This window comes from Microcaecilia unicolor, chromosome 11 (genome assembly GCF_901765095.1).
Source record: "Microcaecilia unicolor chromosome 11, aMicUni1.1, whole genome shotgun sequence".
Lineage (NCBI taxonomy): Eukaryota > Metazoa > Chordata > Amphibia > Gymnophiona > Siphonopidae > Microcaecilia > Microcaecilia unicolor.
Window position 1 is genome coordinate 91982365 of NC_044041.1, and position 20070 is coordinate 92002434.

At 44.5% G+C, this 20070-nt stretch overlaps 1 protein-coding gene across 3 annotated transcripts in view; it reads left to right on the top strand.

The window, feature by feature from the left end:
• PDE4C (phosphodiesterase 4C) overlaps positions 1-18273 on the top strand; it is an 838284-nt gene extending 820011 nt beyond the window's left edge. For all 3 annotated transcript variants that reach the window (XM_030217807.1, XM_030217808.1, XM_030217809.1), the window contains 8 exons: positions 573-745; positions 5233-5331; positions 6513-6677; positions 11703-11802; positions 12566-12720; positions 13891-14013; positions 15331-15513; positions 17121-18273. In XM_030217807.1, coding sequence (XP_030073667.1) covers positions 573-745; positions 5233-5331; positions 6513-6677; positions 11703-11802; positions 12566-12720; positions 13891-14013; positions 15331-15513; positions 17121-17744 — 1622 coding nt within the window. In that variant the 3' untranslated portion in view covers positions 17745-18273. The remainder of the gene's footprint in view (positions 1-572; positions 746-5232; positions 5332-6512; positions 6678-11702; positions 11803-12565; positions 12721-13890; positions 14014-15330; positions 15514-17120) is intronic.
• The last annotated feature ends 1797 nt before the right edge of the window (positions 18274-20070 follow it).

Consider the following 20070-nt stretch of genomic DNA (forward strand, 5'->3'; position numbering starts at 1 on the left):
GGAAAAGAGACCCTTGGTGAGCCTCACGCAGTCTCTGGCAAATTCAAATTTGTGACCTTACTTTAGATTTCTGAATAATTTATTTGGAGGTCATAGTTCACCTTTATTTGATATACTGGTTTACAAAGGTTAAAACCAAAAAAGGCAATAAGGACAGAATATGAAAGGAAGTTTAAAAATTGCATCATAAGTACAAATTAAAACATGAATTGAAACATAAGGAAGGAAAGGGTGCTGGCCTCTGTCAGCGGCGAAGAAGGTCCAAATTACATGAATGGGTAGAAATTAGAAAGTCTGACCAAAAGCAAGTTCAAAGACTTTTCTTTTTTTTAAATTGAAAGATAGTCTTTCAAATTCAGAAAAGTGTATATGTGTATGGGGTGGGGGGAGGGGGAGGTAGTATAAGTTCCTGAATATTTCTCTAAGCATTAAAAAAAATTCTGAATTTTGATATTCTAATAGAGAGTGTGGCTGTTGGTATTTCTGAGGGATTTCTTTTATGGCAACTGAGTGATAAATGGCCTGCAGAATCTTTTCTCCCTTTTCATTGATTTTTTGCTCTGCCTTTCTAGATAAACAACATGAAGTGGAAATTCCACCCCCCATGTCAAAGGAGAAGGAGAAAAAGAAGCGCCCCATGTCCCAGATCAGTGGGGTGAAAAAACTGATGCACAGCTCCAGTTTGACAAACTGCAGCATCCCACGTTTTGGCGTTAAAACAGAGCACGAGGCACTTCTGTCAAAGGTGCGCACACAGTTGTTCTGATGGCAAGAGTCAGGTGATGGTAGCAGGGGGAAATGTTGGCCATTGTACATCCTGACTAGGGTTGCAAACAGACTTCATCATTTGGGCAGGCTGAGCTAGTCTGGGTTTTACCCCACTGCATCTAGACTGCAAGGGAGCATGTTTACTAGTTTCTGCATTTACCACACCTTAATTGCAAAAGACTACTGTTAAAAGCAGTGGCCACCATTTTGAACCTGAAGCCAGGCTGGATGGGAGCAGAAGGGGAGTGCTCTTGCCCAGCCCCATTAGCCGACTATGGATGGCCCCTGGGTAAGTCCCAGGGGTCTCGGGAGGGGGGGCTTTGGGGTGGAAGGAGGATTAGGTAGGCATCGGGTGTAGGGGGGCTCTTAATGATCTACAGCAGAGGGTTGGGTGGAGGGATCAGGTGATTGTGCACATTAGGAACCAGAAAGGGAAGGACGGGTGATTGTGTGCATTGGGTGAGTTGGGAGGGGAGTTCATGTTCAGTGGGGCTGGATGGGGGCAGTGGAATGGAAGAGTAGCCTGAGGCAGCTTTGCTATCAGACGGGCAATAGGTCTGCTGCACCTACCACCTCCTCTTGAGGTGGTATTATTTGCATCAATCCTATGGGCAGTCGTGACAGCTAGTGCACGGTCATGACCCATTGTCAGACTTGTGAGTTCTTGTACCAAGTAGAGCGCTGCTGAGCCCGGTACTCGGACCAGGTTCTAATTGGCAGCTGGACAACCCCGGGTCACCTGCTCTGACCGCCGTTCCCCAGAGGTTGAGCCCCTAGGTGCGGGCAGCCTGCAGGACTTACGGGACGGAGCTGGAAGCGGGGTGATGACTGTATCGGCCAGGCAGGCAGCAAGTCAAGAGAGTAATCCAGGTACAAGCGGCAGTAAGTAGGCAGGCGGCAGGCAAGAGAGTAATCCAGGTACAGGCGAAAGTCAGTAGGCAGGTGGCAGGCAAGAGAGTAATCCAGGTACAGGCGAAAGTCAGTAGGCAGGCGGCAGGCAAGAGAGTAATCCAGGTACAGGCAAGTCAGTAGCGAAGGACCAGTAGATAAGAAGCAGACTACAGAGTTAGAAACACCTACCAAAGTAGAAGCCGAAGCATGGAGTCAAGGGAGAGCTCAGCTGATAAAGGGCTGGCGTCTGACATCAGCAGGGAGAAGGGGCACAGCCATAGGATAAGAGCAGGGGAAGGAGGAACCGGAAGACCAATAGGAGAGAAGCAAGGGAAGCCAGGCAGAGGAAGAGCAGACCCAGGTGGGTGGAAGCAAAGCAATCAAGGAGCCTGCATCCAGAGAAGAACTACACACACATGGCTCAGGGCTGTGCCAGTCAAGTGTGTGTGTCGACGGGACCCCGCGCAGCCTGAGGACGCCGCTTGAGTTGAGGTAGGGGACATGACACCCATGCACTAGCTGTCAATGACAGTCACTCCTCCACCCGTCATTCCTACTCTCCGCTCATTTAGGCATTAAGCAGCTAGTGCTGGATTTTTACTGCAGTGGCCTGTTTTTAACATGTGTTAGCTGTTAGCACAGGCTGATAGTAACTTTTAAGGTACGGCAAAACCCACACTAGTTGCTTAACGCAGCTTAGTAAGCATGCCTCGTGGAGTAGTTTAGTAACTTTAATTTCAACACCTGGGGTTTGCCATACCTACTATACTTATCTCCGACTGGCTGAGTCATTCTGGGTTTTACCCATTGCCTCTAGGGACTTGTAAGTTCTTCTCATAAGAAAAGTGGGAACATTGGTATTTACACACGCAAAATAGCTGAGCTGAAGGTTGCTCTTCTCTCCTTTTCTAATATGCACACGCTTCCATGGCGCACTTGTAGCCAGGTTGTAAAGATTAATTCCTGGGTGTATGTTTAGGTCAGGGAAGTAAAATACATGAACTCTGCTGCTCATATGAACTGGTGCAAAGTTTGTGGACAATTTTACAGCATATGCTGAACAGCTCCTAATTATCAAAGAATGTGTGTGATTTCCTTTTATTTATATTTATTTATTGGGATTTATTTACCGTCTTTATGAAGAGATTTCACCCAAGGCAGTGTACAGCAAGTACAGCTTGGCATAACTTGTTAGCAGCATAACAATAGTGAAAAGGCCAAATAAAAGCATTAATACAATCAATGAGGTAAATTTATTTATTTATTCCTATATCCCACATTACTCAAAAATTAATTTCGGTTCAATGTGGCTTACATTTAATGGAACTCAATTACGTTGACAATATACAGAATAAAGTTGCAATTAATAAGAATCAGTCATAAATATATAATATGATATACAAATACGATAGATGCCAGCAGAATACAAATAATACCATAAAAGGCAACATGGAAGAACTTTCAAATAACAGTTATGATACTCATAATGTCAGCACAATATCAATGAAACACTGATTAGGCATGGATTAGAGCATTCAAATAACATTGTTTGTACAATACAATGAAACATCTTAATATGTAGCCCAGGGGGCAAGTGCAGTCAAGATATGCAGGCAGGACAAAATGGGTAGTACAAAATCAATTGAGATAAATAGATGGGTGGCTAAAGTGAAGGTAAGTAATATGTTCAGTTAAATAAGATTTGAGGAACTAAGTTACAGGGTGTGTAGCAGCCTAGTCTAGGTGTGGAGTGAGTAGATAGTCAGTCACTACATGTATTAAAGGCTTTGGAGAAGAGCCAGACTTTCCCCCACTTCTGGAAATAGAGGTAGTCTTGAGTTAGATGTAGCCCCTCTGGGAATAAGTTCCAGATTATAGGGGCTACTCCTGAAAAGACTCACTGCTGGGTAAACTGGTTGCATTATATTCAGACTAAAAGTGCCCATTTACATTACAAACAATGTGGCATATTTACCAAAGCACACTAAGCAGTTAGCATGAGTTTTAACTAGGGCTGTACCGAATATTTGTATTTCATTCAATTCGGTCCCGAATAGTGCCCTGAATATATTCATATTGGGCCGAATAGTGATTTAAATTTGAATATGAATAATCTGGGGCTCTACTGTGCTAATTCCTACTGCAATAAACACTTGATCTCTGATTTCACATTGCTTCTTCTATTATTTATTATGTGAAAGCTCAATGCCCATTATTCATATTCGATATTCATATTTGACCAAATAATATTTTTCATTATTCATATTCAGCAGAATAGTAAAATATGCTATTGAGTACAGCTCTAGTTTTAACACGCCCTATCTGGTAGAGCTAGAATTCGCTAACAGGTAGCATGCCTTAAAACAGCCAGTGCGATAAATGTCAAACACACAGGATGAGGTATAAACTGGTCAGAGTGTACATTGCAGTCCACGTGCAGTGGGTATTGTCCACTAACTGGCAAATGTGCAGTTAACACTGCTTCAGATAATGCCACCTCAATAGGTGTTGGGGGCGTGTCCAGCATTCCCCCTGCAGTTTCTGCAAGGACATGTTCTCTAATGCGCCTGACATTCAGGTGCTATGAAGGCGTATTGAGGTGGCATTAGGTGTATACGCCTTCATGTCACCTGAATGTCAGGCGCATTAGAGAACATGTCCTTGCAGAAACTGCAGGGGGAATGCTGGACACGCCCCCAACAGTAACCACAGAGCTGTTGTGCCTAATGCGGATTAATTATGTTAACTGCCTTAAGTGCAAAAATGTAAAGCTTAAGTAAACATGCCTCAATATGAGTTGCTGGAAATTGTCCCCAGTGGGTGCAAATTAACATCTGGCCCAGGTAGGTGTTGCTGCTTATAGATTTCAATTCAGTGCAAAGTTCTTCAGCCATGACTAGAGGATAGACGTTAAAAATGCCACATAGCTCCTGGTCGTAAGGAGCCTGATTTTGGTCTGTTGTATGTATGATCACTTAGCATGTTCAGAATACCAGTTCCTTCTGAGTAACAAAAGTGAAACTAAAGTGACTCAGCCTATCCCTCAGAACCTGGCACCATCCGATGGTCACTTTGCACATACTGGTCATCATTACACTGTCTGTCTGATGGGTGGGAAAGGAAGGTTGTTTTTCGTGGACAGCAGGATAAATCAGCTAGAAAATCCTTCCTACCTCCCCTTATCGTTGTAGTTGTCTAAGTTACAGAATAGACTAAAGGGGAAGAGCAGCAGTCATACAAGAGGGAGCACTAGACATGTCCAGAGAATTTTGTTAGACACTTCTGGGCTCTGAGAGAGTGGATCTGACCTGGCACTCTTAGGGATGAAATCAACCATGTGTGATACTCTCATGTGACTGATTGTGTCCTGCTTATCCTTGGAGAAAGTGTTTATAATGTGGCAAACTTGTCATCAGATTACCCCTGGAAGTTGATTCAGTTCGGCAGGTTATGAACTCTTATTGTCTTCAATATGTCCCAAGACAACTTTCCCCAAGGACTGGATCTAGTGAAGGGTTCCTGCATAACATGCCTCTATGTTAATAACCAACTGTTATGTTTGGTCACCTCTAGGAATTGGAAAATATCAACAAATGGGGCCCCGACATGTTTAAAATAGCGGAGTACTCTACAAATCGGCCACTGACGGTCACTATGTACACTATCTTCCAGGTAAGCAAACCCTTTTTCACTTTCTTTCTGGTAGAGGCTAATGGTTTTCTCACCAGCAGCCTTTCAGGCATGTGAATGCCAATTTTCAGTTTGCACATACCATACTGGCAGGCCTATTTAAAATCCACAGTCCAGGAGCCTTGCTGTGGCACCTGGAAGAGTAGAACCTGGGAACAGACGGATACCATAAAACCCACCCATACTACCCAGTTTCCCTTCCCACCACACTGCACTAGCATGAACCTTAACATGTCCTCAGGTTTTAGCCTTACTTCCCCATCAGCACAGATCTTCTCTGCTTCTGACCGCCCCCCACCAATGAGGTCCACACTCTGTTCGTGTCTCAGCTTTTGTAGGCTTTTAATGAGTCCAGAACAGAATGCATTTGAAATCTGTGTTAAATGTAATGGATATTACTTATGTGTTTTGTGCTTTTTTGAGACTTATCTCCTTGTAATATGAGAAAGAATATGCATACATTTCTGGGCAAATAGTTTCATGAGAATTAGCCAATGCTCAGTATGGCAAAAAGCATTATTATTATGGCAGGAGAAAATAAGAGGGATTATCAATCCTTGCAAACAAAATGTGAAATTAATTGTTGACCTAGAACATGGGTGAGCAACCTGTAGCCCGTGGGCCAAATGCGGCCCACTGTTGAATTTTATGTGGCCCCTGAGACCATGGAAGGTATACACAGAAAATGTCATTAAGAATTTTGGTGATTTTATATTTTGCAAATATTTTCAGAATAGCCACTCTAGCAGTTTATTTCCATCATTTTTAGTTACATTTTTACTTATGTATTTATTTATCACAGAAGGGCTATGGAGATCTATGCATTTCTGGTTCCAACATTATGTAATGTTGTGGCCTGCTAGAGGTAGTACTGGCATACACGTGGACCTCTGTGTATAAAGGTTACCATCCCCTGATCTAGAATATACTTCTGTTGGCATGAAATGGAAATTGTAAGGTAGCAATGTGTTTCATAAATATACTGAATACTAGACTTAGTTCTCATGATATCATTTCTTTGTACTCTTTCCCCTGTCTACTTTTTAAGGTCACTGAAAAGACCACATGCTTTTACTGGTGTAACCTAGAGACTTGTAAATGATTGTGGTATGCCCAGCACACACTGTGGTTTAATTGAGCTATCTGCTCCCTTTATATGCTAGGAGCGGGACCTACTGAAAACATTCCAGATCCCTGTGGACACTTTTATTACATACATGATGACCCTGGAGGACCACTACCGCCCAGATGTGGCCTACCACAACAACATCCATGCTGCTGATGTGGCCCAGTCAACTCATATACTACTGTCTACACCAGCTCTGGAGGTGAGAAGCACACAGTTTAAGGAGGGGGGGAGCCATCCTGGGACCATCCTACTCACCAACTGGCCTGAGATGATCTGTTCAACTTGGAAGAGCTTTTTCTTAACTCCAGTCCCTAAAGCATTCTGGGCTTTGTATTTCATATCTATAGAGGCATTTACCTGAAAGAAGGAAGCTTTTGGAAGCCTTGAATTTAGTTAATACCATCACTTAACAAACCATGTTTTCAAACTGCTTGATAACAAAATGAATCCAGAGTATGAAGGGAATGATAATTCTCAGAGTATAAACAGGATAGAATAGTTTAATATGTGGGCTCCGTTGGAATGACATCACCCAAGTGATAGAAGTCTTATATATGAGTGATTTCATCCCAGTGGAGCTCAGGGACGTAGCCACAGGTGGGCCTGGGTGGGCCCAGGCCCACCCAGTTTTGGTTCAGGCCCACCCAGCAGTGGAGGCAGCGGAGCGGAGGGAGCAGGCTGAGCTCCGTTCCCGCATCTGCCTCCCTCACTCTCTCGGCAGTGCTTCCCAAATGCTGCCCACCGCCGCCACGATCGCGGGATTTACCTCCCTCCTCTCAGCACTCAGCAGCAGCGGTAGCGAATCATACACGCTGCCTCCTTCTAACCCGGAAGCGTCTCCGCTTCCGGGTTAGAAGGAGGCAGCGTGTATGATTCGCTACCGCTGCTGCTGAGTGCTGAGACAGAGGGAGGTAAATCCCGCGATCGTGGGGGCGGTGGGCAGCGTTTGGGAAGCGCTGCCGTGAGAGTGAGGGAGGCAGATGCGGGAACGGAGCTCAGCCTGCACTGTAAATTTTTTTGGGGGGGAGAAGAGGGCTCCGGGCGGGCAGGTGGAATCGCAGGACATGGATGGGAGCAGGAGGGGCAAGAGGAGAATCGCTGATGGCTGGAGGGAGGGGACAGGGGAGAAAAGAGAATTGCTGGTATAGATGGATAGAGGGGGGCAGGGGCAAGAACAGAATTGCTGGGTATGGCTGGATAGGGGCAGGGCAGAGAGGAGAATTGCTGGGGATGGATGAATGGAGGGGGGCAGGGGAGGGAAGAGAATTGCTGGGGATGGATGAATGGAGGGGGGCAGGGGAGGGAAGAGAATTGCTGGGGATGGATGGATGGAGGGGACAAGGGGAGAGAGAAGAGAATTGCTGGGGATGGATGGATAGAGGGGGGCAGGGGAGAGAAAAGAATTGCTAGGTATGGATGGCTGGAGGGGAGAGGAGAGTTGCTGGACATGCGTGGATGGAGGGGAGGAAAGAGGAGATAGGAAGGTTGCTGGACATGGGTGTATGAAGGGGAGGGCAGGGGAGAGGAGGGTTGCTGGACATGGATGGAGGGAAGGACAGGGGAGAGGAGGGTTGCTGGACATGGATGAAAGAGAGGGAAAGGAGAGAGAACAAATGCTGGACATGGATGGAGGGGATGGAAGAGTGAGGAAGGAGATGAGGGAAAAGGAAGAGAGGAGAAAAACTGCACATGGATGAAGAAAATAGGCAGAAGCTGGATCCACTGGACAGTCAAGTCTGCGGAGGACCCAGCTTTTACTTATGGATATAGAGCAAGAAATGAAGAAGAAAGGAGGAAAGTAAAGAAATAAATGGAAAGGAAGCCCTGGAAACGGAGTTAAGAGGACAGATAGCAGCAGAATCGGATACTGGGCCAGCATGATCAGAAAAACAGTCACCAGACGACAAAGGTAGAAAAAAATCATTTTATTTTCATTATAGTGTTTGGAATATGTCCACTTTGAGAATCAGTTGCTCAACATTAAAAGTTTATATTTATTTACTTATTTATGGCATTTTATCCCACATTAAACATGAATTAAATTGGAACCTGGGATCATTTAATTTTTTTTTCCTGGAGAGAGTAATGCATTGCCCCCCCCCCCCCCCCCAGGCTCTCTCCCCGGCTATAGCCAGCTCTGCAATTTTGAGGAGAGGTGCACAGGTGGACGGGGGGGGGGGGGGGGTGCACAGGTGGACCAGGGAGAGAGCCTGTTGTTAAACATTTACCAGCACACCACTGTCTAGTGCCCACCCATCCAACCTGTTGGCCCACCCAAAAATTGACTTCTGGCTACGCCACTGGTGGAGCTTGTATGGGTGCTTGTTTACACAAAAGCTAGAGAACATTGCACTGCACATGTGCGTATGTCTTCCTGCCTGCCGCTGTTGTGTGGAACCTAGCCAGTCACCAAATCTCAGCGGCGCTAAATGGTTGCACTATCCCAGTATTCCCCCTCAGTTTGCCTTAATATTGTGCTAATGAAAATTTTTGTTTATTTAAGACATTTATACCCCACATTTCCCCATACAATTTTGAGTTCAATGTGGCTAACAAGCTAAAAAGAAGTCATTACAAAATATGAAACAAAATACATAAACCCACACATCTCAATAAGGAAAGAATTGTAAATATATAAAGAATTCAATAATAAAGCGTAATGGGGAGAATGGAAGGGGAGATTAGGCACCAGGATCGATTTCACTGTTTTTATGCCATTTTACTGTGTAAGTGGTTGTTGTGCAGGGGCCCTTTTGATTCCCGTTAAACTTCTCAGTTGATTTTTCGACCATTTAAAATTTGTTTTATTTTCCATGGCTCACTTCAGTCTTAGGCCTTGACCACCTGGCTGGGTAGATTTTCACCATCAAGTTGTCAGTTATTTTTCTGGGTATGTCCCAGAAAAAAAGTTCCTATTCATGGTGCCTGCATAGTTCATTATTCGCATTTATTTGATATATCACCAATCAATAATGGATATCTAGGCAGTTTACAAAGTAAAGTATAATAGAAAATGAATGAAAAAGGGTAGGAAGAGATGGAATTGATTTAGGTTACAATACTGAATCAAATAATGGAGGGAAAAGGACACAAGGTGCAATTAATAGATTATGATACAAAAAGAAGGGAAGGGTGGAGAGCAGAGAAAAGACTCAGAGTTGACAGTGGATTAGTTGTGAATGGATTATCAGTATAGTTTCTTAACCAAGAGGAAATGACTTTATGAAATAATGTTTTTAGTGCCTGCTTAAATTTTTTAAAGGAAGTTTCAAGTCTAATATTGAGAACAAATTGGATAATTACTTTAACACAAGAGGCATGTTTTATCTCAAACAACTTCAAAATAAGAGGGAATAAGAGGAAGATTGTGTTGAGCTGAATGTAGGGTATAGGCTGGAGTATAGGGAATAGAAGCAAGAAATAAAGGACTATCCATGTAAAAACTTGATGGGCTGTCATAAGCATCTTATAAGGGATATGATATGAGATGGGTAGCCAGTGTTCACTATGGGGTAAAGGGATGACTCAATCAAGTTTCTTCTTGCCTAAAATAAGCTTTATAGCAATGCTTTGAACTAACTGCAGTTGGCACAGTCAAGATTACTTCAGGTCTGAGAGTAGAGAATTAATATAGACCAATCTGCAGAGGACAAGGAAGTGAATTAAGAGTCTCAGTTCTGTGGTTTCTAAAAGTGGCCAAATAGAACAAAGTTGTTGCAAGGTGAAGAATGACATGAGTATCAAATTGAGAGTATTATCGATAGAAACAGAATCTCTGAGAGGGATTGGATTGCCATAGTTTATTAACAATAAAACAATAATAAAAAATCCTATGGTTTAAAAACTCTGGAATGGTTACTCCAAGCTCTGTTGTGCTTCTATCAGGGGGTTCTTTTCCTGTTGAGGATAGTTCTCGTGTTTTAAAGGTAATTCTTGACTCCTCTTTATCCTTTGAACCTCAAGTAAATCACCTATGGCACAGGACATTCTTTAAGTTAAGACAACTACAATTGATAAGATCATATTTTGACCAAACTTCCTTTGCTAAGTTGGTGCAGATGCTGGTAGTATAACATTTAGATTGTTGTAATGTGCTGTATTTGGGCCTTCCATCGAAATTACTGAATAATTTGCAACTTATACAGAACACTTCAATTAGGTTAATTTATAGACTCAAAAAATTTGGACACGATGGAATAGAGTGGTCACTGAATCTTGCTGCTCCTCCATGCCTCCCTTCAATCAGCTCTTAATCTGCATTGATCATAAGAATTCCCCTACCAGTCTAGAGCATTTGAAGCAGATGTCAGCTGTTATCATCAGGAAGCTTCAGCAAATGTTTTTGTCAGCATGATGACCTCAAAATCACCGAAAAAGGACAAGGACAAACATCATGCTCCGGAGGGCAAGATGGCTGCCCAGCGTTCCCCTCCAAGTCCTGCCATCATCTTGGCCTGGTCCTCCAAGATTACAGCGGAAGTCACTGCAGTGCTGGAGGTTGCACTAGACAAGAAACTACAGCAAATATTTGACCAGGCTGAGGAAGCTCACAAACACCTTGATACCTTTGGGTTGGAGCTGGATGCACATTTGCATCAGACAGGAGACTTGGAAGATCAAGCCCAAACTATTACACAGACTCAAACCCAGCTCCTGAAACGAGTAGCAGAATTGGAACAATAGGTCGGCGACCTTGAAAATAGATTACCAGCAAGGGTACATTGAAAACAGGTCCCTAATGAATATGTATTAGCAGATCTGCATGTATAGAACTTTCATTGTATGTAAATCTATTTCATACATATTCATGAGATATATCCTGATAACCTGGCCTGTCTGTAACCCTCAAGGACTGAAACTGTGCACCCTCGTCTTATAACAAGCCACAGTGCCTATAGTCCTAGGTTGATTTATATTAAAAGACCAGAAGTCTTATCAAGTCTAGCCACAAGTACAGGATAATCCAAGGGGAAACTTCAGGGCATCTGTAATGACAAAATCCTTCTCATCGTTTTTACTACCTGGATCAACTCTTGTCTCTAGACTTAAGCTACCATTATCATGACACTTTTCTTTTCCTCAAGTTTTCTTTTGGTATTCGGTGCTCTAGCCATGGCGGCTTTTGGCAGAGTGTTTCACGATTTCACCACCCTTCGAGCAGTCCTCGTAATGCAATGAAACCTTCTTTTTACCTGTTACTAGCCCCTCCCCTTTTGTTTCTCAGGCTGTTTTCACGGATCTGGAGATTATGGCTGCAATTTTTGCGAGTGCCATCCATGACGTTGATCACCCTGGAGTGTCAAACCAGTTTCTGATCAACACTAGTAAGTTCATAATCTTTTCATCTGTATAACTCCATCCACTATTCTGTATGAATTTCTCCCTTGTGTTTTCATCCAAATGGTATGCTAACGCACTTAATAATTTATAATGTCAGGCAAAGGCATTCAGCCACTTCTGGGGTGGATGGTCTAACAGTGCCAAAGAATTGTGGCCATTGGTTCTTCTGTTCCTGGGTGCATCTGTGTGAAATCCTACACTCAGATGCATCATCAAATTGTACGTTATTTCTTCAAATTGTGCAGTTAATACAGATTTACTAGGTATCACATTCCACAGTGTGATTCAATATGAAACAGTTATGTGATAGGAGTTTTTGAATTCAACCCACCTCCTGTCTAGCCTTGCTAGTTCAATGGCTGTCCATTGGCTGAGAAGCACAAAAAGCAATACCATTCAAAACCTGGCACAGGTATACTCCGGTGCCTACCAGGAGGTACCGCTGATGCCCAATGCAGGGGCAGTGGAACATCTTTATAATTTGGGAGGACCCAAACCTAGCAACCTATGACCTCCACCCCTCAGCTCCCTAGTTGCTGATACTGTGTGGAAAGCTGGTCAGGCCAAGGTCCCTGTAACCCACCCGGTTCTGCTGTCTATAGCTCAATGGTTGTGACTTTGTATGAAAGACACTAAAGTTAATGTTTGTTCTTCATGGGGGTTGATGGATTGAGATAAGAACATTGCCTAAACCTGAAGGCCAGCAGCTTATGTTCATGCCAACCCTGTCTGTGTTCTTCTTTCCAGACTCTGAGTTGGCTTTGATGTACAATGATGTGTCAGTTCTAGAAAATCATCACCTAGCAGTTGGCTTCAAGCTTCTTCAGGAAGAGAACTGTGACATCTTCCAGAACGTGACCAAGAAACAGCGACAGTCCCTCAGGAAGATGGTCATTGACATGGTGAGTCACAGGGCACCCCAGCTTTTGGGTGACTTGCTAGAAGGCAGGATGCAGAAGAGCTGAATATAGAATTGAGAGGTCCTTCAGGAGTCAGATGTCCAGGAGCTTGGGGGAGATTTGCTGCCACTCAGATTGGCCTTATTCCCGTACCTTTGTTGGCAACAGAGGTTAATAAGGGAAAAAACTGCATAATTTGTTTTGTTGTTTTTAGATGGATTGGATATCTCAAGGGGTTTTGTAAGGTTACAGAGCCTTCTAACTTTAGGTCACCAGTTCTAATAATAACTAAAAGACATCACCAGTTAAAATGTGTGTAATGGCCTATATAAAATGAAGTGGTGGTGACACAGTAGTTAATGATGGAAAAATATCCACATCATCACTAAAAAAAAATCTGTCACCACAAAGTAGGACCATTGCTGGCAGTTTTAAAATATAGGGCCAAAAGGTAGCTTAACAAGTTTTTCCTCCTTATCCTGTTAGACCAGTCCAGACTATTAAGCCTCAATGAGGCAGTTTTGCCTCCACCTTTCTTCAAAAATTGCTTAAGAAAGGCTTAGCTCTGAATTCTCTAAAGCACAAGTGGCCACTATTTATTGCTTTTTAGGCATGGGCAAGTAGCTAGGTCAAAAAAGTAACCTTCTAGTTCCTTAAGGGATGTCCACTGGTGCCACTTCAAAGAGGCATCACCAGGGCATTGTAGCCCAGTGCCCTGACTTCTGCTTTCCAGTCTCCAGAAGACCCCCCCCCCCCCCCCCTCCAGCTCTTCATGCTATAAGGGAGGATCTGTACCCTTATCCTCCAGTCCTATCGGTGGGCACCATAATCTTTAATCTAGTTCTGAAAGCATATACAAAGATTTCAAAATGAAATCCCCACGTGTTTTTGCTGCCATCCTCCAGCACTGCTCCTTTGAGTGCAGGGGTACAGTTATCTGCAGAGGGAGAGGGCAGTTTTTGATCCTCCGATTATATCCAGGTAAGATTATAAGAAAATTTCCTTCCCTGCTGGCATTTAGATCTTGTTGAGGTTGAAGTTCTTTAAAACATTTTGACAAGTCCAGTGATACAATGTGCCTGTTTACCACATAACGTTGGAGTGGTAGGAACTGCAGGGACTGGTTTTCCTTTATTGCTATAGGCCTTAATTTTGAGCTTTCTTGCCTAACAGGTGCTAGCCACAGACATGTCCAAACATATGAACCTCCTGGCTGATCTGAAGACCATGGTAGAGACAAAGAAAGTGACAAGTTTAGGTGTTCTACTGCTGGACAATTATTCTGATCGCATCCAGGTGAGGTAGTGACATGAAAAATCTGAAAGAGAAACTTTGCTGTCCTAATGTCGATTGCCTTGGACTTCTGACACTGATGATTGCTTTGAATGCAGTTAGGGCACCTGCTCATCTTCTTTTAGAAATTGCATTGCACTTCAAAATTCTCTCTGGATGAAAAACTCAGATTTCTTTTTATAGAACAGTTTTACTGAGGTTTCTAACAAACTGAATAATCAAATTTTTTAAAAATTAGAAAAACACTGTCCACCTTATAATTGAAAGAGAAAAACGCCTAGATTTCGACCCAAATCGGGAGATAGACGTTTATCTCACAAAAACGAATAAATCGGTATAATGGAAAGCCGATTTTGGACGTTTTCAACTGCACTCCATCGCGGAAGCGTACAAAGTTGATGGGGGCATGTCGGAGGCGTGGTGAAGGTGGAACTGGGGCGTGGTTATCGGCCGAGGAGAGATGGGCGCCTTTCGCCGATAATGGAAAAAAAGTATGCGTTTGTAGCTAGAATTTAGGGCACCTTTCCTGGACCCTGTTTTTTCACGAACAAGGCCCCAAAAAGTGCCCTAAATGACTAGATTACCACCAGAGGGAATCGGGGATGACCTCCCCTGACTCCCCTAGTGGTCACTAACCCCCTCCCACCACAAAACATGATGTTTCACAACTTTTTATTTTCACCCTCAAATGTCATACCCACCTCCCTGGCAGCAGTATGCAGGTCCCTGGAGCAGTTGTTAGGGGGTGCAGTGGACTTCAGGCAGGTGGACCCAGGCCCATCCCTCCCCTACCTGTTACAATTGTGCTGCTTAATACTTAGTCGTCCAACCCCCCCAAACCCACTGTACCCACATGTAGGTGCCCCCCTTCACCCCTTAGGGCTATAGTAATGGTGTAGACTTGTGGGCAGTGGGTTTTGAGGGGGATTTGGGGGGCTCAACACACAAGGGAAGGGTGCTATGCACCTGGGAGCTCTTTTACCTTTTTTTTGTTTTTGTAAAAGTGCCCCCTAGGGTGCCAGGTTGGTGTCCTGGCATGTTAGGGGGACCAGTGCACTAAGACTCCTGGCCCCTCCCACGAACAAATGCCTTGGATTTATTTGTTTTTGAGCTGGGCGCTTTCATTTTCCATTATCACTGAAAAACAAAAACGGCCAGCTCACAAATTGTCGAATAAAACATGGACGTCTATTTTTTTCGAAAAAACGGTTCGGTCCGCCCCTTCACGGACCCGTTCTCGGAGATAAACGCCCATAGAGATAGACGTTTTCGTTCAATTATGCCCCTCCACGTGTACTAACAGTGAGGTTTCTGTGGCAGGTTTTACAGAACATGGTGCATTGTTCTGATCTAAGCAACCCCACCAAGCCCCTGGAGCTTTATCGACAGTGGACTGATCGCATCGTGGTGGAGTTCTTCCAGCAGGGTGATCGAGAGCGGGAGAAGGGGATGGAGATCAGTCCTATGTGTGATAAACACAACGCATCTGTTGAGAAATCACAGGTCAGTGACTGTGTGTGAGATGGGGAGACGGGGCTGGGCTCTAGCAAGTAGTATGTGTTTCTGTATGAATTTGTTCCGCTTTAGCCCTCTTTGACATCTAAGGCTCAAAGCCTCTCATTCTATCCCTTACATTCTTGGGGGGGGGGTCTGTCATTCACTGCCATGCATTCTCTGGAATTGTACTTTTAATATAAAGATGTCTCTTGTAACTAAGTGCTTTTAAAATATGCCTCTATCAGGCTTATTTTCGAAAGAGAAGGACACCCATCTTCTGACACAAATTGGGAGATGGGCGTCCTTCTCTCAGGGTCGCCCAAATCGGCATAATCGAAAGCCGATTTTGGGCGTCCTGAACTGCTTCCAGTCACGGGGATGACCAAAGTTCACGGGGGCATGTTGGCACCGTAGCGAAGGCGGGACTGTAGCGTGATTAAGAGATGGGTGTCTTCAGCCGCTAATGGAGTGGAGGAGTGGCCTAGTGGTTAGGGTGGTGGACTCTGGTCCTGGGGAACTGAGTTCAATTCCCACTTCAGGCACAGGCAGCTCCTTGTGACTCTGGGCAAGTCACTTAACCCTCCATTGCCCCAGGTACAAATAAGTACCTGTATATGTAAGCCGCTTTGAGCCTGCCATGAGTGGGAAAGCACAGGGTACAAATATAACGACAAAAAAAAAAAAGAAGGGCATCCCTGACAAGCACTTGGCTGACTTTACTTGGTCCATTTTTTCTTGCAACCAAGCCATGAAAAGGTGCCTGAACTGACCAGATGACCACCAGAGGGTATCGGGGGTGACTTCCCCTTACTTCCCCAGTAGTCACCAACCCCCTCCTACCCTAAAAAAAAACTTCAAAAAAATGTTTTGCCAGCCTCAAATGTCATACCCAGCTCCATGACAGCAGTATGCAGGTCCCTGGAGCAGTTTTAGTGGGTGCAGTGCACTTCAGGCAGGCGGACCCAGGCCCATCCCCCACCTACCTGTTACACTTGTGCTGGTAAATGTAAGCCCTCCAAAACCCACCAGAAACCCACTGTTCCCACATGTAGGTGCCCCCTTCACCCCTTAGGGCTATGGTAGTGGTGTACAGTTGTGGGGAGTGGGTTTTGGGGGGCTCAGCACCCAAGGTAAGGGAGCTATGCACCTGGGAGCAATTTGTGAAGTCCACTGCAGTGCCCCCCAGGGTGCCCAGTTGGTGTCCTGGCATGTCAGGGGGACCAGTGCACTACGAATTCTGGCTCCTCCCACGAACAAAGGGCTTGGATTTGGTCGTTTTTGAGATGGGCATCCTTGGTTTCCATTATGGCTGAAAACCAGGGACGACCATCTCTAAGGTAGACCTAAATGTTGAGATTTGGGCGTCCCCGACTGTATAATCGAAACGAAAGATGGACGCCCATCTTGTTTCAATAATACGGGTTTCCCCGCCGCTTCGCAGGGATGTCCTGCGAGGACACCCTCATGAAAACTTGGGCACCCCGTTCGATTATACCCCTCCATGTGTTATAGAATTAAAATGATGAAGGCGGAATGCTTTCCAGTGCTCCCCTGCATATTTGTTTGTGACTGCCATGCTGCAGAGTTTAATTCACTTGTTCCTTTCTTTCTAGGTGGGCTTCATTGATTATATTGTACATCCTCTGTGGGAGGCTTGGGCAGACCTGGTGCACCCAGATGCGCAGGAGATCCTGGACACTCTGGAAGACAATCGTGAGTGGTACCAGAGCATGCTCCCACGCAGCCCATCCCCACAGCCGGAGGCATCCGATGCGGACAGGGGCTCTGGCTCTGAGAAGTTCCAATTTGAATTGACCTTGGAGGAGGAAGAGGGAGAGTCGGAGGCAGAGCAGGAGGAGACTGCAAGTCCCACGGAGGAGGATAATGCTGGAAATGATTTAAATACCCTCACCACAGATGACTCCAAGACACCTGATGTTACAAGGAGTAACAAAGGTCCAGATCAACACTTGTCCACTGACACCTACAGGAGTGTTACAGATGAGTCATTAGGTCACAGGGTTGAAGTTCAGGGCAGCCCATCTAATGGCAGCACGGGCAAGCAAAATAAAGATTTGAACATAGAAAGCAGAACTTCCATGGAGCGGACGCTGCCCCAAGCAGACACGAATAACCAGCATGTAGAGAGAGACCCAGACCACACAAAACACGGAGCAGTCAAAACATACTACATTGACCAAGAAGGCAACATCACATATTCAACACCTAACACGTAGCACCAGTCACCATGGATTTCTCTCTCTTAACCTCACACTTGGCTGATTGCTTTAGAATATTTAAAAAAAATAGAATAAAGAAAATGGAGACAGAATGTATGTATTTTAAACCACAAACTTTGCCATGGAATGTTCCGTTTCGTAAGGGTATAGCATATTGGAGGGGAGTAGAATCTGCTGTCATTCACTGCTCTCGCCCCAACCCATCCTGCTGGAGTTAGCATGCCACTAAGAAAACCGGACAACTCAGCGATGTCCCCCTTTATAGGAAACCTCTGGCTGCAGGAAATCTTAAAAGATGGGTTCGTTAAGAGCAGTGCTGCAGTTGTGAATGTGCTGTAGAGCACCTACCCATGCAACAGCAAGGGTTATTATAAAGGGGTTTCGGAACCTACAGTTACTCTTCTGAATGCAAGCAGATTTTGTATTTTCTGTTGAATTTGTTTTGCTTTGGATATTTTTTTGTGAGAGGAGGGAAATTCCCCTTTGCTCCACTCACTTCCTCCCCCCCCCCCCCCCAAAAAAAAAAAAAGAATACAACTAAGACTGCAATGTATAGGGGAATGGAAATTCAGGGCTGGGGTGGGGGGTGGTAACCTGAATTAGGATAGGGAGAAGGCAGGGAAGTGGTGAGAAAATGTCTTCCAATGGCCAAGGCAGAAAGGAAGTTATTGGCGTGGATAACATTACTGCTCCACTGATGGGTTCTCCATGGGGTTTTTTAAGACTGTCATTTCTGCTGTTAATATATAGAGGGTATATTTTTGTTTTAATGCACTTCTTGGAAGTTGTGGTGGAAGTGGACACTTTATTCTCAGTATGCTATCAAGAAAATGGCCAGTCAGCCTTTCCCTGAAGACCAATATAAATCTTAGGAGACCCTTACAAGTACACAGGCCTGTGACCTAATTAACCCTGGCACTGAGCCTGAAAGTATTAAATTAACTGGGCTTTCACAAAACAGATCTTGTTGCCCCTCCACACTCGATAAGCACATCATTTCCCATCCCTTTATATAGCACTTTTTGGACATGGTCAGTGGTACCCAGCCAGTTCTAGTGAACCCTTCTGGGCAGGAAGGGGTTCTTAAAGTGTGTTCTTTTAAAAAAAAAAAAATGTTGAATTCACTACATAAACTTGCAACTGCCAAATATGTAAAGTACTGAAAAAAAAAGAAGCAAACACTGAGAGAAGGCAATTTTTATGTAAACCTCAGGGTGTGTGGGACACCCCGCATGGGTGCTGGCAGGCACAGATTTACATGTAGCAGTAAATTTGAGGGTATCCTTACTTCTCACAGCTGAGGCTCTGCATAGGAGGTGGTCCCGGGCCTCTGGATGCTCCCAGAACCAGGGTAAAAAGAATAATGGCCAACATCTCTGTAGCAGTTGGTATGCCTTTCATTTGAAACAAAATTCACAAGAATATACTGCAAACTGCAGCACAACCTTATGGAACTTATAAGTGCTTTTGTCTTCATATTTGAGTTTCATGGTGTAATACACAAAGGTGCTTATTTTAGAAGCCCCATTTGTGTTCAGACATCCATAAACCAGCATTTAGAGGGTCATATTGCATGAATGTCTAAATTCTAAATTGACAAAGCCAGGATATGAATGTCTAAACTGAAGAATATCCATGTTCATGCAAAGAGGCATGATCTGGGCATATTTTGGGCAGTGCTAGTGTTGGCCCAAAAGACAGACATTCTTTCTCCATTTCAGAAGGAGAATGACAAGGATGTGCTCCTATTGAGCAGCACTGCACTAGAGGGATTAGTGGAGGTCACTTCTTTAATCACCCAGTGGTTGAAGCGAAGATACTTACCTGTAGCAGGATTTCTCAGAGGACAGCAGGCCTTATATTCTCACATGTGGGTAACGCGGGTTTGCATTGCCGGTCCAGAGCTTGTAACAAGCTTTAAACGGGTCTTTGAGCATGAGATGTGCTTCACTGTGCATGTGTGAGTGCCTTCCCACCTGCCTGCTACAGGTAAGTATATTTGCTTTCTTTGAGGACAAGCAGGCCTATAATTCTTACATGTGGGAATCCCTAGCTACCAGGCTCACTGAAAACAACAAACCAGTAGTCAATTAGACCTTGCAGCAGAGAGGACAAAAAAGTAATTAGCCTTAAACTATATACAATCTGAGTGAGAGTGCAGCCTGGAACAGAACAAAATGAGCCTATGAGGGTGGAGTTCAACACTAGACCCCAAACAAATTCTGCATAACTGTCTGTCCAAACCGACTGTCGCGTCTGGTATCCTGCTCAAGGCAGTAATGAGATGTGAATGTGTAGAGTGAAGACCATGTCGCAGCCTTGC